Source organism: Battus philenor, unplaced genomic scaffold, assembly GCF_028537555.1.
Source record: "Battus philenor isolate CCGP_79_NKW_IND1 unplaced genomic scaffold, ilBatPhil1.0.hap1 SCAF_4, whole genome shotgun sequence".
Lineage (NCBI taxonomy): Eukaryota > Metazoa > Arthropoda > Insecta > Lepidoptera > Papilionidae > Battus > Battus philenor.
The window spans coordinates 6,674,953-6,700,136 of record NW_027181704.1 but is presented as its reverse complement, the minus strand read 5'-3'; the positions used below and the strand labels follow the sequence as shown (position 1 = coordinate 6,700,136).

General features: G+C 31.6%; 4 protein-coding genes across 5 annotated transcripts; 2 read left to right on the top strand and 2 right to left on the bottom strand.

The window, feature by feature from the left end:
- The first annotated feature begins 459 nt into the window (after positions 1 to 459).
- On the top strand, positions 460 to 9,772 carry LOC137928657 (mitochondrial ornithine transporter 1). The gene is made up of 7 exons (XM_068771569.1): positions 460 to 595; positions 1,226 to 1,314; positions 2,978 to 3,222; positions 4,746 to 4,892; positions 6,002 to 6,134; positions 6,893 to 7,090; positions 9,581 to 9,772. Exons 2-7 carry the CDS (start codon positions 1,245 to 1,247, stop codon positions 9,700 to 9,702), a joined length of 915 nt encoding a protein of 304 aa, XP_068627670.1. The 5' UTR covers positions 460 to 595; positions 1,226 to 1,244; the 3' UTR covers positions 9,703 to 9,772.
- Positions 9,773 to 11,091: 1,319 nt separating this feature from the next.
- LOC137928958 (uncharacterized) lies at positions 11,092 to 15,054 on the top strand. Its single transcript, XM_068771966.1, has 2 exons — positions 11,092 to 11,420; positions 14,823 to 15,054. Exons 1-2 carry the CDS (start codon positions 11,092 to 11,094, stop codon positions 15,052 to 15,054), a joined length of 561 nt encoding a protein of 186 aa, XP_068628067.1.
- Positions 15,055 to 17,042: 1,988 nt separating this feature from the next.
- SkpA (SKP1-related A) lies at positions 17,043 to 20,137 on the bottom strand. Of its 2 annotated transcripts, XM_068771571.1 has the most exons (3): positions 20,009 to 20,137; positions 19,351 to 19,884; positions 17,043 to 17,461 (listed from the first exon to the last, which is right to left on the bottom strand). In XM_068771571.1, the coding sequence occupies exon 2, from the start codon at positions 19,882 to 19,884 to the stop codon at positions 19,396 to 19,398; it is 489 nt and encodes a 162-aa protein (XP_068627672.1). In that variant the 5' UTR covers positions 20,009 to 20,137; the 3' UTR covers positions 17,043 to 17,461; positions 19,351 to 19,395. The 2 variants fall into 2 exon arrangements, with proteins under 2 accessions (XP_068627672.1, XP_068627671.1); XM_068771570.1 differs by lacking the exon at positions 17,043 to 17,461 and having other exon boundaries at positions 18,970 to 19,884.
- Positions 20,138 to 22,014: 1,877 nt separating this feature from the next.
- LOC137928831 (transmembrane reductase CYB561D2-like) lies at positions 22,015 to 24,188 on the bottom strand. The gene is made up of 2 exons (XM_068771819.1): positions 23,726 to 24,188; positions 22,015 to 23,330 (listed from the first exon to the last, which is right to left on the bottom strand). Exons 1-2 carry the CDS (start codon positions 23,951 to 23,953, stop codon positions 22,818 to 22,820), a joined length of 741 nt encoding a protein of 246 aa, XP_068627920.1. The 5' UTR covers positions 23,954 to 24,188; the 3' UTR covers positions 22,015 to 22,817.
- Positions 24,189 to 25,184: the final 996 nt, after the last annotated feature.

The window sequence follows — 25,184 nt, the reverse complement described above, 5'->3', positions numbered from 1 at the left end:
TATATGGCAATTGCTATAAATTTTCACTCTTGACTTACTCATTTTATATTTTCAATCTAATTAATAATAAACTGACTATCCCCTTTTTCTTCCAGAAACAGTAGGTTACCCAACTTGTCTGGACCTTCTTGGCTGGTCAAAGGTAGTCAGTCAGAGAAGACTTTCGTTTCATTTTGCTACTCTTGGAAGTGGTCAATTAAACATTTTTACAGCACCTAATTTGCGAATCGACCACCTTGACAAATAAGGTATATCTCAAAAGTGAAATAATTAAATTAGTTCCGAGCCTTACAAATTGGAAGCCAATAGTTTTTGCACTTTTTGTATCAAAAGATTCCTGTTATAAAAATCCTTTGAAAATAAAGACATCTTTTTCAAAGTAGTTTTGGAAATTTTAATATCTGGCAATTATAAATTAAGTGTCAGTTGAATTACTTATGTCTACGGTTAAACCAAATGATAAGCAGTGCTAGTACGTGAAACTGTACAGGATTTCGTATTTTTTTATAAGTTTTCGTAAATTGTTTTATAACAACTCTTTAAAATATTATATTGTTGTGTGAATCAAGCTGTTCAAAAAAAAAATTATCACCAAGTAAGTACTACATTATATTTAAAAAGTATATTTTATTCATTTTGCTATGTCAACTTATTCGAACTGATTTAAAATCAACACTTAAAAAAAACTTAACTTTTTAATTATAAAATTAATTTATTTTATCTATATTATTAAAGTAACGATTTGATTTTACTCATTTGGCCAAACCTTTCATAGCCGGTTTTCAATTATTATAATATTTTTGAAAATTTTAAGGGACTAAAATTTGTATGTGGGTAGCTGGTACTTTAATGTTAGGTTATATACATATTAAAATATTAATTAAATATAATTGACATGAAATAGCCTTATCAGAAGAATGAAAGGTTGGTATGTGTTATATTGTGTAAGAAATATACATGAAGATTTAAATAATATTAAACTTAGATGTATAATTCTGGCTTCTCTGGCACTCATTTACTTAGTTAACAAGATATTTATATATTGTACCCTATTGCTTGTTTCTTTTTAGTCCAGAACTTTTAGCATGCTTGCTCATGAAAACAATCACACATTATAGTTAGGAGGTATAATAAATTTATGGTACCTATTACATATATATATTTAACTACTATTGTTTGATTTGTTCTTATCTAACAACTGGAATTTTTATATATTACTTTTTAGGTTTTATTACTGAATAGTAATGGCCCATACAACTGGAGGTACAAGTGGATTGAAAAGTGGAATTATAGACTTTACTGCTGGATCACTAGGTATGAATTATTTATAAATTTATGAATAATGCATTCCCACAAAGTCTTAAAACTCTATTGAAAATAGAGTAGTTAGAAATAATTACTCAGCATTCCTTGTATTTTTTGTGTGGGTGTCAGGTTAATTGTATTCTAAGGAAAGGAGCCAGGTACAGTGTGCTTGCGAAGTTTGATGCATACTATTTGACAATTGCAACAATCAGCCCAAGCTACTACTACTGTGGTGCGGATAACTCAGGCTTTTAGGATAAATTTACTGACTTGACTCCTTTCCCTGCCTAACCAATGGTACTTTAGAAGTCCAATCCAGAAATGCTATAATGTTTAGTTCAGACTCGCCATCATTCTTCAAGCAATTCATTCCCGTTTTTTTTTTTTTTCAATTTAATCCAAGTGATTTTGTTGTCTAAATGGTTCTTGTTTACCTTGGTTTTAATCTCATACATTAGTTCTACATATTTCAATGTTTTTTTTAAATGATATGTGATGTTATGATATATGCATTCCAAACTGTATCAAACAGAATGCAAATGCATTATATGATATACAGATAAAATAAAAGTATTTCCTACATTGAAAACAAAACTGAAATTAATAATATGACCATTTATGATTTATAATAACAGCTTTTACTGATATTTTTACTTAAAATTCATTTTTAGTGATTGATAGTTGTAAAATGACTAATCTTTTTCTAGGTTTTTGCTGTTTTTAAATATGCAAAGATTGAAAATAATTACATAAAATATTTTAGTATTGTCAGTAGTTTTAAGCATTCACCATTTATATACAAGAAGGTAAACAATTTGTATGTGTATATAAATATATCACCAAATAGTGCATGTAATATGCAAAACTAAACACAGTACATTAATGCCAGATTAATTTAAAAAGAGATATACAAAAAGTCATAGCCTCATCATTATTTCAGTTGATAAATACTCACTGCAAGGAATAAAATTGTCCCAAAATGGATCACTATGATGACCAATTTTTCAATGCCCATATCCAGTAACTTCCCTCCCATAACCTTGTATATGTCTGTTCACCAAGTGGAGGGCCTATCTATGCCATGTCTACTGGTCCGTAATCACCACTTGAGAACCTTCCCTGTCCACTGCTGCTTCAGACGTGCAAATCTTCAAGCTACACAGTGACCTTAGTTCATCTGTGAATTTTTTTGTGTCAGTGGAATAACACTCTGTATCTTCAAGATATATTTATTTAACAATAAAATTATTTATTACATAAATATATTTTTTTATTACTAATTGACTGTCATAACATTGTATAACTGGTCGTAAGGTACTTGACATGAGCCATCTCTTTGAGAACTTCTACAGCATTGCAAAGTAGTGGGATGCAAGCAGTATCTTGTTCTATTTTGAAGTAAGCCATAGCTATTAAAGTTACTAGGCTAGTGAAAATGTTTATACATTCTAGGTATTTTTTTTAAATTAGGTAATAGAGTTGTTATATGTCAATGTAAACTTTTCTATTTAGTTAAAGGTGACAAAATCGAATAAATTTACATTTGTACTACTATGTCAAATCCCATCTCAGTAAGAACTGGATCTTTTCAAAATAAATGAATGGTGCTAATATCAAGGTTAAACAATTTTCTTAGCTTATAATGTTAATGTTATTTATGTTTAATCACTAGGTGGTGTAGCAGTTGTTTATGTCGGGCAACCATTGGACACAGTGAAAGTAAAGATGCAAACATTTCCTCATTTATACAAAGGCATGTATGATTGTTTAAAACAGACACTCAGAAATGATGGAATAATTAGAGGGTTGTATGCAGGAACCACTCCAGCTATATTAGCCAATGTTGCTGAGAATTCAGTACTCTTTGCTGCATATGGCTATTGTCAAAAGTTTGTTTGTCAATTAACTGGTACTGAGGTAAAGATTTTGCTATTTTATTTCTAATAGTTAACATGGGAGTAAATAAGCACTAAATAGTGCAGTCAGTATAAGTGAATGTTTTATAGAGACTTACACTCTTTCAAAATTATTTGAAAAATTATCTTATATTTTATAAAATGTAAGACCACTTTTCATGATACATAGGTATATTTGTATTAATAATATAATATTTTTCATTTGTCAGCTTGAGCGATCTAAAAGTTAAGCGCTCTCTCGTCCCCGCTTCCTGGAACTCGCGGAGTTTGTAATTGCCAGTTGGGCAGCAGTGTAAGTCAGGTCTATAAAAAATGTGAAGCGTTCAAAATTGATTTGTATCATGCAAACATCTCTAACCTCAAAATATTTTGATAAGGGCTTTACCCACCCGCTTTTAGATAAGCATAGATCTAGTACGAAGCGGATATCAGCTTTCAAGTATTTAAAGAAATCAGTGATGGTTTAAGAAAGGCGTTTGAAAATGACCTAATCAATTTTAAAAATAGGGCGGAACTTTTTACTTCTTTTATTTGGACACGAGTTTATTGTGACATATGACCTATGTTCAACTAATGCTCTTTAGTTATTCTATGAAAGTGTATCACACAATATCATTGACGGTAACATAACTTATACACATATTTATGGGCAATTTAATTATAAAAAAAAAACTCGTCTTTATGTGTGTTGCAACATTTGACAATAAATCAAACTGTTTTTTGGAACATAAAATGGCAATTACTAAAACTTTAAATCTATTATAAAAATAATACGAGTCTGAATCCAGAGTAATTAGGTATGTGTAAAAACTTTAAAGTGGTGAATAAACCCTATTCAAAAATAAATGATTTTAGAAATAATAAATAGCGTTAAGATAATATAATAAAAAAACGCTTCTTTAATATTAATGTAACATATTACAGAGATTATAAAACTTGATTGGAAATAGTTGTATAATATTTAAAGGTTTTTTTCATCAAATCTTTTACACGTAAAATCATCCTATATAGGTAGTAGACACATTCATGACTATCCTCTGTAAACTACGATTTATTTTTTTCTACGGGTAGTATCTTAGGATAGTAGTCTTTTGATAGAAACATCTGATATAGAGGATCACATAATAAAAACAATGAAATAATATTTTGCTGTAAGTCATGTCATATCAACATCATGTCGAACGGTAGACGCCCCTGTAAAACAAAGGCAAATACTACGTATACTGACTCTTGGTTCCCGCTCGAAAACCTTTCGGTCCCAACTACCGTCGCTTGCATAGACAAAGTGCCGGGGGATGATGGACAGGTTCACTACCACTTCAGATGAGCAATTCTTCATGCTACGTCTCTACTTCTGGTCCGATCTCGCAGCGTAGCTCTGAGCATAGCCTTCTACACTGCTCTCTGGGTGACCTTGAGCCTTATAAGCAAAAATAATAAATTTCAAATTAATGAAATGATCATAAATTAACGAAAAAATAAAACTAAAGAAACACTTTGCTATATTATTTTTTATTGTTTTAGAATACAGAACAATTGTCTATGATGGGTAATGCAAGTGCGGGTTTCCTGGCTGCGTTCTTTTCGTCCTTCACCCTCTGTCCAACTGAACTGATCAAATGCCAGCTCCAAGCAATGAGGGAAGTCAATGTGCAAGGCTCACAATCAGCTGTATGATGACTTTGGGTATTTTATTGAAAACATCATTACATTTATAACATTTAGCGTATTTTATTAATTGACAAATACATGCCAATCTTTTTAAGTATTATTCCATTTTTAAATTAATAGTATAAGTGCTCCATCAGTATATCGCCGCCCCCACAAAATAAAATGGGAATCGCTATTATCTTTTTCATCGGGTTATTAAATATTTGCAATCTACGAGTTCCAATACACCTTGTCAATTTTTTTTATAATTTTCTGGATAAAAATGGAGGTGATAGGCAAAGTTACCTTTTTTTCTCTCTAAATAAACAAGTAAAATACAAACGAGAATAAAAAGAGTATACGATATTAGTAAATACTAATAAAAGATGCAATTAGCTTTAAAACTATACAAAGATTATAATTTTAAGTGTAATAATTCTTGAGATATAACGAATATTTAGTTTTTCGTTTCTCCTGAAAAGTGGCATTTTCGAACTTGTCATTTTATTCGATTGGGGCGGCGATATCATTGAGGCATCATCATTTTAATTAGTAATTCATTCTGGAAATAAATATTTGCTACAGGCTGACTGTTTAAACATGTAAAAGTTTTTAGTAAAAAGTTCAATAAATGTATATCTCATTTGCTAGCAAATAATGTATAGTACACCCTTGTAACCTTGTGAACATAGTAAAAAAAGCATCCGCAAAATTCGAATTACAATCTATTAAAATTTCTGTTTAAACTTTGTACTGACAAAAATTATTGGCTTGTTGCATTCCTTTAAAAAATAAATTATTGTTATTTCAGACTGATCAATTTATATAGGTTGATTGGAAATAAATGTGGAAGCTTTTCGCTGTCAAATGAGCTTAATATTCAAAGCTTTTACGATGTATAACTTACTTTTAACTACTACATGCCAATATCTGCGCTTCTTAGTGGCTAGTATTGCTGAAAGTAGTAATTTTAAATTCTTTTTTTAAATTAGTCTGCATTGCATAGTTAAAACTGTAAACCTTTTATCAATGTTCTGGTTCATAGACTTTTGATAACAACATCATTCTTGAGACGTACGAAGTATGACGCAATTTCTTGTCTCTAACACTGATTAAAGTAATGGTTTTAGATAAAAGTGACGCCTTTGCAACTTTCCCAACAAATATTTAAACAATATGGCATACAAGGGCTGTTCAGAGGACTAGTGCCCACAATTATGAGGGAAATGCCAGGATATTTCTTTTTCTTTGGAGGATACGAAGGTAAGCATGTAATAGAGATTGATTTTTCAGATGTTTATTCAGATGTGAGCGTAACGTGGAGACCACTTTTGTGTGAAAATATCTAACATCGGGCGAATAAGACGACAAATTACATCTGATTATGCACAGGAAGGAACTAAGGAATAAAACATGTTGTTAATATAGTAATTCATTAAAACCACATCCATAATTTTTTAACAAATAAATTTAGATAAAAATACATTAGAATGTCCTATTCTGAAGACATGTATGTATCGATTAGTATATTTTGACGGAAAATCATTTTTTATTAAAACAATAAAACAAATATTTACTCTTTCGAATAGGCTATGCCTTCCAGTACCATAATTGTACATTTAAATTTGTATTCACATATATACTAATATTAGTTTTCTCCATGTATTACTGCCAGGATCGGAATGTTAATTTCATCGAAACAAAATCCCTGGCAAGAAACTCGAATGGTTACTCTTTTAACACCAATTTTACAATTTTTACATGTTTGTAAATATTTCGTTTGCCGTTTAAATCAGTATGATACTAATCCCTGGCATGTTTTTTTCTGTGTAATCATTAATACAATAATATGCTTAATCGATCTATCTTGCCTTAAACATAAGTTTTGAATTCTTTCGCTGATTTATAAAATTGTTTCAAGGATTTTATGAAAGAGTATAAAAACCTAGTCCCAAAACGAATTTTGTGTTGTCAGATACAAGTTATATACCAATTGGTATATAATTCATAATCATTTTCAGGGACTAGAGAATTATTAGCAAAGCCAGGGCAGTCAAAAGAAGACATAGGTTTCTTTAAAACGATGGTCGCCGGCGCAGTCGGTGGATGTGTCTTGTGGACTGTCATATTCCCTACTGACGTAATTAAATCACGAGTTCAAATATCAAACAGCAGTGAAAAGTTCCTATCAGTTGGCTATGAAATTGTTAAGAAAGAAGGTAAGTGTCTTTTTAAATTATTCAGATATGTTCACTTTTCAAAAATTAAAACGACTTTGCATAATATATACTACATAAGCATAATGTGCGTGTATATGAATTACAATATATACAGGGTGTAACACGACCGATGTATCAAACGTGGCCCGGAGGTGGGGACATCAATACCTATCCATATTATCCCCGTGTACGTTCAGCAATTTGCAATGGTTCGGGTGATTTATAGTTTTTTTTTTAAATATACTTAGGCTCGATTCTCTTGAAATTTTTCTAAAAAAAGCTGCATAGTAAGTACCTTTACATCATGTAACCGCATTTAATGTAGTAGCCGTATAAAATTTTAAATCAAATTGACTTGAATTTTTTTTTAACATTATTGAATATTAACATTAATTTTGAGGGGTTATAAAATAAAAATCACAAATTTAAATAATTTCAATAATACAAAAATGTCAAAATAATCAATGAAAATTTCATCGGGCTAGCAATAAATATTTAATGTAATCGAGTAAAGGAATAACGAAATTTCAATATTATAATTACGCAAATTTCTTACTTCAAAAATGTTTGTTCAGCCGTCAGCTGAGTATTTGCGATTTTTATCAGTAAACAATAATTGCAGTTAACTGTTTACTTGCGATTCTTGTAGATAAACAATAGTCATTTTATGTTCAAAGAGGGCCCCTCTTTGAACATAAAATGACTATTGTTTATAATAAATTACACGTTTCATGGACGAACTGTTCGTGAAGTTACATTATATTAAAAGAAAACCAAGAAGTGATTAACAGAGGTCGGATAATCCTTTGCAAATTTTTATCAAGTTATTATTTGTATAAGTTATGGAAGCTTAAATTAGTTTTGTAGCACTCCCTCGCTTGGCTTTTAACCGATAAATCTACAAAAACGGAAATGCGTGTATATTATGATGACAATATACACAAAACTATGATGCAGTTAAATATAAGACAATGCTCGCGGTACGCGGGGCCATGTCGGACTGACAATCGAATGCAGGTACAGGGCTGTTAAGTTTTAAAACATGGCGTGTCCTACAGTGTCCGATAGATAAATTGATTGGGGTAGGAAGTCAAAATATGTAAGTAGAATTTTGTGAAAGTGTTCACCTCGTCGAACCCAATTTGGCGTGAGACAGGGAGACAATACCTGTTAACTACGGCCATGGAAGACGTTTGCAAGCTCCTGGAACGGTAAGGATTTGGCATCTACTTCAATGGCAAATACATCGCTCAACTTCGGTTTGCCGAAGATGCCGTAATCATAACTCAAAACGATGCTCGAAAACTTAGATCAGGTTTTGCAACGGGTAGACCTTAAAATAAACATGTTGGTGGCACAACCAACCCCAATATCAGTTGCTGGCGCGATGCTTGAGTGGTCAATCGCTTAATCTAACTCAACTTGGCAGCGTCCGGGAAATTACGAAAAATTTTTCACGTCTAATATCTCTTAGTGTTTTAAGTCAAAAGTCTACGACCACTGAATGTTACCAGAGAACGGCAATGAAACGTGGTCTCTCACTTGCGGCCTCATTAGCAAGCTAACAGTCGTTCAAAGAACCATGGAGAGATTTCATTATGAGATCCAGAAAGATACCGACATAGCCTAGCAGATTGGCAAGTTGAAATGGCAGTGGACGGACCACATAGCGAAGACCACGAATAGGAAGATGCAGTACGTCCACCAACAAGATGATCTTGTCAAGGTCGTAGGAAGATGTTGGATGCAGGCCGATTCTCGCCGGTCCTATCGATAAATAAATCTATGGGAGAGACCTATGTCCAACAGTGGACCTCCTTCAGCTGAAATAATGATGAAATTGATTTCTTATGCCAACACTTTAACTAAAACCGATTATACTAGATAGAAGCGTTGCTAGGGTGGCAGCACCGTGCGCATACAACTGAGGACCAATTTCTCGCGAAAGCGCGTTTTATACGGTACTCCCTTTTTATAGTGTGCGAAAGGAACGTCAGATGAAGCGCCCTCATTCGGATATATAAATAGAAATCATTCCAACATCTTTCCTTATACACGCAACAGTCAATTGGAATTTCTTCTGCCACTTCTTCTCCTAGCTCTAACTTTTTGCAAACTTGTTATTAGTCTGGTAATAGCAACAGATCAATTGGAGTTTGGTCCTCTCGGTCGCCCTCATGTTGAAATACCAGGCGGGTATTATCGACGAGTGACAGCCCAAACCATGCTCTTCGGCTAGTATATAGAGGCCTCCCTCCAAGGATACCTCCTCTGTGCCTGCCTGCATTTTGACAGCAGAGTGTCTGGTTTAAAATAAAATATATAACATTATCCGATCTCTGATAATTACATACCAGTTTTGCAAAAACCTTCACAATGACTAAATAAGGATAAGTGAGGTTTTGATGTGTACCATGTGCTTTCTGTCGTAAAAAAATATTTATATTACATTGTTTTTTACCCGTGTTTACCTAATAAACATTTTTTAAGGTGTACTGGCGCTTTATAACGGGCTAAAGCCAACATTAATAAGGACGATACCCGCAACTGCAGTTTTGTTTGTGGTGTATGAATACTCAAAGAAGATAATGCACCAATCAATAGGAGATTAAAGTGCTTGAAAAACTCATTTTTATTGTCATTGTTGTATGTTTTATTGTTATATGTAATATATTTCTGTGGTTCTAAGGATTGTTGTTTTTTATTTTGCCTGGCTATTTAATAACGACCTAGATAATAAAAAGGTTATCTTCGCTATCTTTTCCTTCTACTGCTGCTACGATACCAATGAATAATTATGTTTAATTATGTATCATTTAATAATGACTAATTGCTGCCCGTGACCGTCTGCAAAAAAAAAAAAGTTTATTAAAAGTACGTGTTATGCGTGTCAATACTTGTTTAGAAAAATTAGTTATTACAACAAAATTTTCGTTATTCTTCTTTTCTATTTCGTGCAATTAAAAATTTTATTCTATGCTTTTCATTATAACAAATTTTTTGGTATTGCATCATATAAACATCGTGGTATGAAATCATGTTCATTCACATAAAATAACATTATGAAGTACATACTATATATAGTACTAGATAGATAATTAGATCAATTTAAATGAGTAGCGTCTAATCCCTAACAATGTAGAATGAAACTCCGTCATGATTCAAGCATTATGAAATATATTTTTTAAATCCAATGTAAAATAAATAAAGTAGTAGGCAGTTGAGTTTACAACTGTGTTGCACTTATACAGGGTATTGGCTATGATTTAATTCTAGCAATAAGAATTACATGTTAAAAAAAAATAATAGTGATCTTATATTGGTATGAAATAAGACACATTAGTTTTGCGAAAGTAAACAAACGATAGTCACATATTGATACCATTTGATAAATAAAACTGATAATGTCGCAAACAGTGTTGGTTTATCTTGAATTTATAAATAATTACGTATAAACTAGGTGACGCTTTGTAACAAGGCACCAATTTATTGTAGGTGTCACTTACAATAAACTACAATACGTTTAAATAGAAAATAAACACATTGAATTGCAACTAAATTAATATGCAGTATTTATGTTGGAACCAGCCACTGACTTGCTAGAATTAATTAGGTAAGATGACCGACCAAAATTGAACTTAGAATATAATATAATTAATAAGTCAATAAACTATCGTAGAATTCTAATAAAAATATATTCATGTAGAAACTCTAACTGTTGAAGAATTTGTTTCCATAATGCAATTTTTTAAACACACCACATGTAAACATGTTATTCAATGTTATAGTTAAAGTTACATCAATACTATGTCAACTCTGATACAATAAATATTTAACAAAGCACCTTCTCGAGTTATTTACTATCTAATAACCGCTTTTCTTAATCACGATTTCAAAAAAAGGTGATGGTTGTCATGGTCTGACATTTCTGTCAATCGTGAGGGAGTCTTCTCTTGATATCTTAATGTTATTGTTATATATTTTATTTACTGTATCAGATAATGTCTGCAGATGAATTTCACATTCAAAACATTTACCGTTATTCAAGGAAATGTTTTAGAAATAATCAAAGCCCTTCATTAGATAATTATAGAACAAGTCCAAGAGACGACGTAGATTCGGAGTTAGCTGATTCATCGCCTAGAAATGATATAAGACTAGATGAAGTTAGACTTGCGACGGCTGGCTGTAGTTGCGACCTAGACCCTGAGGGTGAAATAGCTAACATTCTGCATAAAAAATGTCCAGTAATTGCATTAGCTCAACAGCAGCTTCAGAAGCTTTTAGACGAAACCGACCGTTTGTTGTGCGATAATACTAATTGTTGCAGGTAAATAAAGATATTTCTATTGTACATAACAATATAATAAACTTTTAGAAGTAGGGAAGTAAAGGTATAAAAAGTTCTCATTTCTAGCTGAAATGAAACAGTGTTGTGTGATGTAAACCGCGTGGTTGTTCCATACGGAAAGCTTGTATTGATAAAATTACATTTCTATTTACACATTCGCGTGATAAATGTTATAAAAGGTTCCGACAGTCGCGCGGCGTACGAATGGCTTGTGGCGACGTTTGTAAAAACGGTATCTTTTAGCGGTAGCTTAGTGTCAATTGCAGCGGCGCTATTCAATGTAAGTCGCATGTCAACGATTAAAGTATGCCACCGATCGGGATTTGAGGGTTAACAATTGTGCCATTGTATGTAGCTTATAATGTGGCAATTATAAACCTTTCAAAAACAAGCCGTATGTGGAGGATACATCTTGTCTTGCGCAATCTAGCTCAAAGTAAATTGCAGTACCATATCGTAAGTATTATGGCATTCTAGCCCTTTACCTTGACTGAAGTTAGCAACGTCCTTGAACCGCTTTTTTATGATGTGGGGCTCAATAGTGGCATGGTCAACCACGACGAGAATAACCTACGGCCACGCCAGACGGTGTCGACGATCTTCTCTTTGGAGGTAGATCATCAGAGCATCGATTACAGAGTGGCAGTGAGAAAAGAACGTCGCTATAACAATATGTCGCGCTCTACCCTTTGCGATTAAGTGGAATATGACTGCGGATGCGTTAACGGTGAAGTTGTGAAGAAACAATCCACTGCTGAATTATCCGTGGCGATGAAATTATGAACAGGATCTTCTTGGAGAGACTGAGAACGGTTTGTACTTTTAAGTACTCGTTCTTTTAGCTTCTGGATGAAGAACTCGGGAGATTCCTATGTCGGTTGGCCTCGATTTAACGTTCTCTGTTATTACCGACTATCTCTAAATTCTCAAATTGATGAGAGTTGAAGATTCTCAGGGTTAGGTTAGTTAATATGCGGCAATCGTCGCTGTGTTGAAAATCATTCCCATGTCCCTGAAATAAAATGATAACGGCGATTACTCGTCCCGATTTCAGTTGAAGCAAATCCGACGTAATCTCTCTTTGCCCCAACAAAAAAGGTCACGTCTTGATAATCTTATAAAATTAAAATATAAAGCACTCTTCGTAGAACTACATTGCTCACGCGACACTATTGCGCTGTGCAACCCATGGACCCTTTGACGTTTAACACAACGTCTGCTTGAATATGCCTTGATTAACCCTTTCAGACCTGAATTATTTTTTTTTTGTATCCAATGAATCTAAAAAAAAACTGTAGCTAAATTGGTGTAAAATGACTAAGGAAAACATTATAAAAAATCCTATTTGTCAGGTCTTTCAGAAAAAATAGTTTTTCTTTTTGTGTACAAATGTGCACATCCGTCTTAAGTAATGTTAAGACTAGTGTATAAGAGGTTTCATTGGAATTATAAAAAGTTTAATTTATTAATGTTTTTACTAGGAAATTTTAATTATTTTTATAAAATTAACAAAACTAAGTACTAAAGTACAATACATATAATCATTTACAAAAAATAGATTTCTACTTTGGGATGGGTAAATAATTGGCACATAGGTAAATCAGTCATTCTCGGCATTCAAGATGCGTGTTTCATAAGTTTACGTATGAAATGCTAAGAAACAGTTTTTATCTTTGGTAAGGCAAAGGTGAACTTTGCATTTTATACATTTAATCCTGGTTCTTTCCTTGCATTTCACCATTTTGTACCGTTTTCCAAGTCCCTCATCATGTGCAGGGAAATGCCCAACACCGTCTCTTGCTTCATCCGTTACAGGACGAACCTCTCCTGGTCTTCTTGGAATAATTTGCGGTATTGGGCTACTGCCACTAGGCCGTCCTCTTTTACCAATGATAACTTTATTCCTCAACACCAGACTTTCAACCAGCAGACGACGAAAGTGAAGCAACGTAAGTTGTTTATTCTTCGGTATGCTTAACAACGCATTGTCAATTTGGTACTCTCGGTATGCCTACACTAAAGCCAAATCAGAAGCATGAAATATCAAGCGAAAAGTCCATTTTTTTTATTTTATGAAGGTCCTGTAGTAGCTCATGCCTTGATCTAATAGGTCAACTCCCACCATTACATGATTGTATTTCCTGACCACTTCGGGGCTTTCAACTTTAATAAATTTCTTAACTTTCTTACACCACTTGTTGACCGAGTCTTTTTCACCAATACTAACAAAATTTGAAGCAAAATGGGTAATCTTATTACCCAGCCACTTGACTACAATTACATCTTTGCCATAATTACTTACTTCCTGAGAAAATTCTCGCGGTTTTTTTTTATTTCTTTGTCGCTTAGTAGCGATAGATTGGCGAATCTATTGATGCGAGCTGTACATGCAGTCATTATGCCTTTTTGTTTCATAATTTGTAATAAATGATATGACGAAAAATAGTTGACAGCTCGTGGCCCTTGCTTTCTCCAATTCTCTTTGTGAGATGAAAGACAATAACTGCACCGTATCCAATTTTTTTTTATCTAATTATTATCAAGTTCTGGACTAGAGCTTTGATAAAATAGAAAATCATAGCTTGCCTATGTTAACCACATAAAAAAATATTTTGAGCCCCTATGAACAAGTTACCTTTTATGTACTGCTTGGCAACATGTTTCCCAGTGACAGGAACTATCTGTTCGTCAATGCAAAGTTCTTTTCCACGCCGTAACTCTAAACATCGATTTCTAACAGCATCAAATATTGGTCGAACTTTGTAAAATGCCGTTGTCATTTACGCCTGATGTGTACATTTGTGTACAAATATAAAAACTGTGATAATTGATCCAAAATATAATAACAAACTCAAATTATGTATTACGTATGACCTTAAGAATATAACACATCAATTCATATTTTTGCAGTGCATAAATTTACTACTTTTTAGAAATAAAATGACGAGCTTATCTACACAGCTCTAACTTCGGTCAGCCACTGATCGAAACATGTCGAAAAAATCACAAAGGATGCTAAGAGATCGCTTTAGTAGTATCAATTTTTGTAGTTTATAATGTGGACATATGAACAAAAGCGTTCTCAATTGCACTTGTAGCGAAATAAATACCAAAACATTTTTTTGTATTTTATGTGTACATTTGTGTACGCCAGGTCTGAAATAGTTAAAAAAAATAATCTGCCGATAATTAGCTTTGCCTCTATAATTTCCCTTGAAATTACAATCATGATGTACTATTTAAATAATCTCAAACAACTTATCGTGATAATAATTAATCTAGTGTTTTTAAATGTTTTTATTGTTATCCATAAATACACACAATAGTGTAAATAACAATTTAATTACATTCGTGTTATTAACACATCTTATTCTTTTCCAGGACACCCTATGATTTTTTTTACCTGTGCAAAGAATCGCTGGGTAACGTAAACAGAAGCGAATATGCCCTTATTGTTTTATTAATATTTGCATTCCTTGTTGGGCTCATCATAGGAGCAGCCTCGTGCGGTTCCCGGCATGGCAAATTTAACAGCATAATTTTCACATGCATAGACAACTTATTCAGTCCTGATATTTATGCAATAGAAAAAGGTTTTCGCGGTATCGCGTAATTGTTACAACAAAAGATTAAGATTTTAGATTTATTGCTATTGTGATCTAGGATAATTTTAAATGTCTTTAGTTTTTTGTCAGTGTTTTATTTTTATTAACTTAGAATAAAGAGCCTCCTTACTTCTAAAGTTTTCAACATTAAAGTTGTATAAAAGAACAATATAATCACTCATTAAATTAGTGATCTTTTGTGTTGCAAATTATGAATCCCTTTTTCACTATTATTCATGTTTTTTTTTCTTTAAAGTTCAATTCAAGTTATCACGTAAACGACTTGCATATGCGTACATTAAACTATCACTAACAGGACAAGTTAAGCTTCAGTTTTCGTGCGTGCGTCATCGTGAAATCTGAAATACGATAACTTTACTTTTAAATTTAGCATAATTTACGGACCCTTCTATTCCGTAAACTCATGTCAGATGAAGCTGTGAAAGCCTTATAGCTAACAGCATTAACTTCATCCGAAACATATACACTTATTTGCTATTTCATAAAAGTTGCTCAAAAATTAACTGTATTTAGTTCGCATTATAACATCTCACTTCATCTTCACACAGGCTATAAATCTTTCTGCCGACGTTTTTCATGTAAAATCATTTTTCAATGAAGTTAGCCTCCGGAATCTACCGTATCAAGACTAATAGGAGTCATGTAATAAAATGTTAGCCAAGCAACTCTTGAAGATACGATATACTATGTTATCAAAAGGGATTGGGCAGTCTATCCCTGTATACGGCGTGTATGTTGGTCGGAAGCAATCTATATCAATAGAAGATATCCACCCATCAGGGTGTCCGTTCACGGCAACGTTTGGTATTGTTGCTTGCGGATGCGGTATTGGGGATCTTACATAGCGTTTTATTTTAACTAAAAACTAATAAGTCATGAGATTCGTGTGTAATTTTCTATGTATAATTATGTCACCGTCGTACTGTTTAATCTAGTTTATAGCGTTGCTGCGTTAAGCAATATTTTATTCTAATTTGACAGTCCGCGTCCCGTAAAAGTATGTTATCATGACCGTATACGAGATTAGAGGGTCGTTGGAAATTGCCACCAGTGCATGTATTTGCTCCTCGAATTTGCTCATGCAAAGACGACGGTAGCATTACACATACAGACAAAGACACAAAAGACATAGAAATTTTTGCTGTGCCCTGTAGTTTAGAAGTTATTCAAAATTTCATTAAATCTTGTTTCTTGTAATATTGCATTTTAACCATTGCGGTTTGTTCCAGGCACCCATCGAAATGATTTTATGTAAAGTGGCAATTGCTAAACCTTACTCTTTTTAAAACAATAAAGAGCTATAAAAAATTATCATACAAATTTTTAATGTAATTTGTAGTAAAAATGGGTTATTGATGAAAACCTCTGTTTGTAATCAATATCCAGATCTCTTACCTATACATACATATGTTCGTCCATTTCAACAAACACGGTTTCATTTTCAATTTTCTTAAAAGTTAAACTTCTATCTTCTTCATTAAAATCAACAACAGCGGCAAAATAATTGCTTAATATCTAAATTACAAATCAAAATTAATTTCTCAAGCTATCACTGAATAATTTTCACCTTTGATGTAGTTTTCACTGCGCAATTATTAGTATTAAAAAGTATGAACCTTCAAAGGATTCCATATTACAAAAATAATAGTAGATTTTTTTTTTATATTTTCTATTGGAAGTCTGAAGGTACTACTGGACCATTGTTTTTGCCTTTACTGTTTTAAAAAAATATTTTTATTATAAAAGCGATTGATTTTAGAGTAAGAGCATTAAGGGGTGAATGTATAGCTTAAATTCATAATTTTTTTATTCTATATACAATGTATTATATGCCTTGTTGATGTGATGTTGTTGTACCACCTGTTCTGATCAAATACTTTAGACTCGAGAACAGGCGAAAGAAAGTCAGTAGGACCATATATCATATAGTACATATTTTAATAAACATAGAAATATCCTAGATGCAAACACATCAAAACCAAGTTATCTCATCTTCAAGTCATTTATAGCACAGTAAACATTAGCATACAAACATTCTTTGACTTTTTTATTCTAGTTACAGAAGCTTTTCGTACGTTTTCAAGAATCCCTTTGTATCAGTGTAATATACCCCTTTATTTATTAGATTTCTAAGCCCATAGAAAGATATGGTGATTTGATAAAGCAGCAACTTAGGTACAAATAATTTCTGTTTGCCAGACCAATAACTTCTAGCAATGTAGTCTGGAGGAACAGACAGTAAACAATAATTATTTTAGTGTATAGTTGTCCAAATTTTAAAAATGTTTTTTCTTACTATAATATCAATATGTTCTTTCTTTTCTGTAACCATGAATAGCATACATTATTTGACAGCAAATGAGCTATATGTTCATCTCTTCTATGCTTGTACACCTATAACCAATCAAAAGGAAGCTCATGCTATTGACTAGCTGAAAACAGTATATTCTTCGATGCCTGACAATTTGGATATTTTTAATGATGATAAACTCATTGAAATTTTGAACTGTCCATAAAATCAATTTACATTTTTAATCAACTAAATTATACAAGTTAATAATGTAAAAAACACGCCATAAACAATTTGCAGTACAAGCCTTACCTAGTGCAGGGAGCAACAGTACTCACATTGGCACACATGTTATTATAAAAAATCATAATCATTTCAGTTATAAAAAGTACTTGGCCTTAATAAAAGACTAAAGCAGATTTATATGTAGAGTTAACTTATGACCAACTTGTTCAATATTTGTCACATTATTTTTAAGAAAGTTTAACATTTTTTTTTTGAATTCAACTTTTAGTATAATTACTATTTCATCAATGTTTCGCTCACTAGACGATTCTGCTCACTGTATAATGACGTATTTGATAGTACTGGGACATCAATTATACCTGTAGGAATACATTTGTTTATTGAATTATTGTCCTTTGCTTTAACATTTGGCTCTAGTATTAAGTTTTAGGTGCTTTTAATCTTTAGTTTTAATTTTTTGTTATAACATTTTTATATGAGTCATTTTGCTGTAAAATTAATGTTTATCTACCTATCTTATTAATATTCTTTCTTTAAAATATTATCAAGCTTGTAATATTCCCATATTGGAAATACAGACCTCCACATGGAAAGAAAGTACAGATCTATATACCAGTCTTAAAGCAGTTTAGTATAGTACCAGACATTTGAGTCGCTTCATCAGAAATATTAAACTTTCAAATTTTTATAACATGTTATTTTTAAACACTCCATTTAGGCTCGACAAATATTTATTAATGCTTATTTTACAAGTACTTTTATCACCACATTGGTCTGTTACACTGTGCTGCATACCCTAGGGATTGACATGCCAGGTGAATATATGTACTTTGTAGGTAAACTCTCTAGCAGTAATTTTCAGATACAGGCATAGCTTAATAAAATCAAACCTTCTATTATGGAGAGGACCCAAGCAGAATGTCCAGTCTACAGCAGCCTATGTTAGAATAAATTAAAATTTTTGATAGCAATAAATGCCAACTGTAGCCATAACACCCTCAATAAACATTTTAATAATCTAGATTTTCCCTAAGCCATGCATGTACAGCAAAAAAGAAAATATTTTTCTGTCCTGTTCAACTACCGTGCCATGCAAAAATAGAGGGCTTTATATTTCACATCTGAGGTCCTGAAGTCTTCTGAAGATCAAAATGTTTATATAAGCTCTGTCCTGTATTAATCACAGATTTTTTAAGCATTAGTAATACATCCAACTAGTTAATAAGGTATACAGTATTAATTATATAAGAAAAAGTTTTGAACTTTTCTGGAAAAAAGGGTTATTGAAAATTTAGTGGATAAAATAAATGAATTGCAAAAGTTGATTTACAATTATAATTGTTTTTCCATGTCATTTTACAACAACAATTACACAAGGAGAAAGGATTACTTGAATTAAAACAGATTTTCTAGAATATTCTCGGAAATTCCTTATACATAGCATTAACTTAATTTAAAAAATTGAAAAAGATTTTGGTGAAGGAAGAGCAAAATTTCTATTACTGTTTATGATATTAATAAAAATTAAAAAAGTTATTGTTTTCAGGAAAGCTTTAAATTATGACATTTAATGTGAACATATATTTTACAAAACCTAATGATTTACGTTTTGTAGAGATGAAAAACAGTACCTACATCAAGAATGTCTTAAATTTGAGATGTGTTATTTCTTTGAATAATAATTTAAGCTTGTAATTTTACAAAAAATTACAGTATCTTATTTTGAGTCTAAAAAATAAACACTAACCTGTTACTTGGTATAATTTAGGATTACATATAAATTAGTTTAAACTTATTTTTCCTCACACCATTCATTCTCTTTGCGTACTTGTTCTTCCTCGGCAGCCGTAAAATCATTTTTAATGTTGAAGGTTTTACGGATTTCCTCAGGAGTTTTACCCTTAATCATATTCGCTACTGTCTTGCAAGTAACATCTAATAATCCTTTAATATCGAGGTAATTGGCCGCTAAAATTAATTCAAACAATGTGCCCTGATCGACTTTTAAGAAATCGGCATCCCAAGAAGAAATGTCATCAGTTCTCTTTTCTTTATTTTCATCGTCTTCTGGTAGAGGAGGATCGTCTTTGTGATATGTCGCCCATTGGATAACCTTTTTGAGTATAGCGGAATTTACATTGGGTAGAGGGACAACTTCTTCTTCATCGTCATCCATGCCTAAATCTTCTAACATTGTCTTTATTGTCACCGAACATTTTGCTATTTCAACATCGACGTCAAAAATCTCATTATCAGACGACTGAAGTTTTATTTGCGGCATCTAAAAAGAATTAATAAAAAAAATTGACGCCATCTTCTTATAACAAAAATAGTATTGCAAAGCAAATTTGTGAAATTATTTGTGACTTTTTAAGAATTTACACAAAATAAATAATACAATTTACCTTAAACTAGAGATGCTACGCCGTGCTCAAATTTAATAAATGTCTGCAGAATATAGGCTGAGTGTTCAAAATAATTCAAAAACAATAGTTTGTAGGGTGTTAACTATAAATATTAGTAGAGTGTAAGCAGGGTTGCCATTGTCAAAAGAGATGTGCGTAGTCAATGCTCGATTTTTTTCAATAAAAATTTAAAAAAAGCATTTAACTCAATATCAGAAAGCCACTAGACTGATCTATTTAAATTATTACAAACAGTATGCAACTAATACAGTGGATATATGTACTTTGAATTAATTCTTATCCTTTAACAGAGACAATAAGCAAACTAGTCGACGTTTGTGAACCTTTAATAATGAGAATCTACTATAACACTGTTACTGTAAAAAACTATAAAACTGTTCTAGGTAAATTGCCGAAATTTCGGTTGAAGTCGAGAATTTGTCGTATTTTTTCTGAGAACTTTAGTGTATTTTAGCTCTATAATTCTACAACAACAATCACTAAATCATCATAATCATCGATATCGCAGATTACAATGATGATGAATACCAGGTGTTTGTTAAGGTATACATGGTCAAGTCTATTTGCAGTTATCTTCTCATCTGCCAAGCAGTAGACAACTTCCTGACGCCTTGTTAGCTTAACTTCTGTGATTAGATTTAACGAGTTGTGTGCCGATTAGCACTTTCATAATTTAGGACTCGTTAGGAAAGTTAGCAACTTCACTTAAAAACTGATTTCCAAAATCCGATTTCTGCAGGAAAGCGGATCGTGATTAAATTGATTTTAGTTTAACGTTTGTGCGAAGCTACATTTATGTTGATTTTTGAACAATATGTCTATATAAGTTTTAAACTTAAAAGGGTAATTTCTGCGCGAAATAAGCGAAGTTTGTCATTTTGAGGAAAATGCGGAGCGTTTATCTACTAAACTAAGTACGTAAACAAAACCATCGAATTCTGTACCGAATGTGATAGTTCTTTCTCTTTCTTTGGTAATGTCCTCAATTGATTATTGCTTTTGCCCAGAGCAGTTTTTAAATGGTCAGCGTTGCAATTGACACGATAAGAATAGAGTGATAATCCCACATTAAAAACTACAGTAAAAGACATTGACTTAACGCCTGCGAAATATATTAGGCCGTTTGAAGAATAATTGCAAAAACGGACTCATATTTGAATGCCATTTACCAAACTAATGAAATCAACTGTTCAATATTTTGAGAGTAATTGTTAAAAACACCTAATAATTAAATAATTTGGATCAGAAAGATTTTCAGACAACTGTACATAGTAACCGGCATTTGATTTGGCTTGTCGAAGTATATACTAAACTGTCGGAGCACTATGCAAAAAATATAAGTTGGTTACAAACTTAACACTTCCGATCTTACCGTTAATCGTACTGTACTATGATATGTTTTTCATCCAAAGTCAATTTGGCCAATGAATCAAAACGAAAAGTCGGGTAGTATAATGATGTCGCGAAATCTCCTTCTATTGTTGTTATTAAAAAAAAAACTAGTCCTAGCTATTTTTTATTATAATAGTTGGGATATGAAGATTTAATGAGGAATTCCAGTCGATTTATTTTTAATAAGTAACCTACTCATTAATAAATTGTTCAATTGAAATCATTTTCACATAATTGTAAAGATTATTCTAAATACCAGGATTTTTTTTCATTTCCATAACAATTAAATGTATATAAGCATTGATTTCAATAAAATAAAAATTATCCAATATAAAAAATATCTTTAAAATAATACTCTTGTAAACAACAATCAATTCTCACAAGATCTTAGTAGAAAAATAATCTTGTCCTTTACTGGATTAAACCTCCATACATAATAGGAAAATATTACAGATAGGTAAAAATGCTCATAATACTATTTACATGAAGCATTACAAAATGAAAATCAGTATTCCTTGTAAATACACAATATATTCTCAAGTCTATAATGATCTTGCTACATACAACACATGCAATATAAGTACATTTGAATAGTAACAATTTCACATACTAGTTAAGATAAACATTTATTCTAATTTTTGGCATAAATCACATCAAGTTATTGAGATTCTTCTAGACAATAAAATTTATATTTGCTCTAGAGAGAATAAGTGTACACATATACAAAAGAAAAATTTTTCAAAGGTATTTGTAACAAAACTTCTGTCTTAGACAATATGTATAAATACTACATGTTCATTTATATTTTTAATTAATTTGTTTAAAACATATCTAGGTAGGCATATTTATTTTAGTCTGTTAGTTTTAATTACACATACTATTTTGTAATCAGAATATTTTGCGATAATATTTAAAACTACTTGAACTAAATGCAACAGTAGCACTAATTAATAATTTTATCTATTAAAATCCATTGCAATAAATAAGGAATGCTTAACTTAGGAAACAAAGTCCTTAGAATATAACATTTTTAACATAGCCATTAAAAACAGTATCATAAGCTTGTTTTTGAAGTATAGAGTTCATAACATTATAAAAGAAAAAACATAACAATTAATCACTTTTAAAAATTTTGTGTTAAATATAATTGCTTACTTAAATCATACAGGAACAAATTACAATTATTGTACTACATTTAAATAATTTCTTTTTATAGTACGTAAAGTACATAGAATAACAATTCTTTATTCATTGTATAATTAATATACAAAATAACTATTTTTATTATAAAAATAATTATTAACATCATACGGCACAGCATAAACTTTTAAAATATCAAGATGCTTGTTATACCATTGCCAATAATATTGTTATAAATTATAATAATTTATACAATCTAATTCATATTTCCGAGCCTTTCTTTTAGACGGAAATATATTTTTAGACTAGGTCGAAGAATAGTAAACAACATGACCAAGAGCACTAAAATCATGCTTGTATATCTTAATATTTCACCAAATGACCACCAATGTGAAAATGTACCAAGTAAAATTGTGATTATTCCCAAGGTAAATGTTAATAAACCAAATCCAGCATGTAGTAGTTTTGTGTAAATAGGTGCTAGATAATTTTTTAACTTTAAACTATACAGTGCTCCAATACCTCCCATTGATGTCAAAACCATAAATATCAAAGCAGCCAATCCAAATTTTGCATGCAAAGTGACAAAGTGAGACTTGTTGTTAATTATCTTGTTAGACAGTATAACTAAAAATCCAATTGTTATAATAATGGCACCAAATATCTGCAGAACCCAGTGACGAGCACTGCGGAGACGAATTGGCATCCATTCTGTAGCCAGGTCTCCCGGATTTATAGCATTGATGGCAGAAGTCATAATCATCAGCCACTGAAAAACGTTTAGGATTATTTTAAATATAATATTTTATGAACTGAAAAAAGGATACAAATATAAATGGTAATTGCTATAAAACATGGTTGCACAAACTTATTAAGACTAGGGGCCACTCGGGCAAATCATGAACATATGGTGGGCCGGCCCCCAGAAGTATAGGTAATTAATTTTTTTTGGTTTTATTCTGGAATAGAATTCAATATTTTTCGAATGTACAAGAGTATTATTATATAAAATATCTTGTGTATCATATGACCATAACATTTTTTGCTGTTACTCTTTTTTTACGCATATTATTATTACGTTGCGCCTTTATAAAAATTCACATATTTAAAACAAGCGTTCAAGTGCAAAAGTCTTAAAACTAATGATAACTAATATGTACTTACCCCGATACACATAAGGCTAGGATGGAATGAGAACAAAGTGACACCATCTTTAAAGGAGCAACAAATGATGATAACAGTAAATATCAGAGCGCATATATTACTTAATAAATTTAAGTAGCTCGGTGTTGATGGTGAACTAGGTGGTACTAAGTGCGATGTTTCAGAGGTTCTTTCTAAAGGCGGCATGTCAGATAAATTTGTGCTGCTAGTTCTTTCTACTGATTCCATCAGCTTACTACTTACTATATTGAATAGAGGTCACTTTTTAATCAATACGATTAGATAGGTGCTAACTATTCGTTAAGCATATTTTCGCAAATACATATAACTTTAAGTATAGCTTCTCGCCGCAACAAGTACTTTTTGAGTAATGCGCACTATTGACCATAGATTAAGTTTAATCTGAGGCCCACGTACGAGTTATTGATATTAAATGTTCCATCATTGTTATATAGATCTATCACTGTCATTTTTCTACCAAACGGTAAAAGTAACTTCTAAAGATACCATTCTTTTGTCTCATTACATTAATTTTATAAACAAAATTAAGCCTAGGTATTTTGTAAAACGTATCAACTCAAAATGTGCTAAGTTATAATTGAAGTTTGTTTTATATGCATAATTAAAAGGAAAACCAATTTTTCATTTGAAGTACTAAAAATGGAGGCGAGGTGGATTATTAGTAGTAATTTGTATATTTCAAGTCTTTATTATATAGATATTAATTTAATATTTTCGTGATATCTATTAAATCGGTAACGTTTAATACAACTTAATTTATTTATAATGAAGTATAAGCTTAAAATATTAACAAAATTAAATAAAAAAGGTCAATCTTAAAGTATGTCCCAAATTATGGAACACAAAATGGACCAAAACATTTGATGAAATGATTTTTCAGTTATTTCTTTGTTTATTAATCCATAGTATTAAAAATTTAATATCATTATTAAGTATTGTATATACTATGACTTGCTAGGGAATACTTATAGAAATGTGGTCTCTCTAAGCTTCATTGGCAAGTTCATAACATAATGAGCCACGGAGAGGGCTTTACTTGCAATTTCATTACGAAATAGAGATAGAAATAAGAAGATTCGTAGACGTGCTAAAATATATCGCAAGTTGAATTGGTAATGGGATCCCAAGCGGGCAGCATAAATGGTGACTAGAGCCTTGAGGTTCGGCAGCGGAGACTCATGGAACGGATAGCGCAGCATAGCTTTTTTATTGTGACATATGAAAATGGAGGATGCATGATTAACATTAGCAATTTACATAAACAAAACAGAAAATCCTTCTTTATTAGAATTTACCACCTTATATGCAGAACAGAATCTTTTAACCAATAATAGTTCCTCTGATTTATTCAAACCAATCTTTAAGATTATCATCGGTTACTGCTGCTCAACTCTAAATCAAGTGTTGTAGTTTCCTGATTTAAATTTAAAGGATGTCG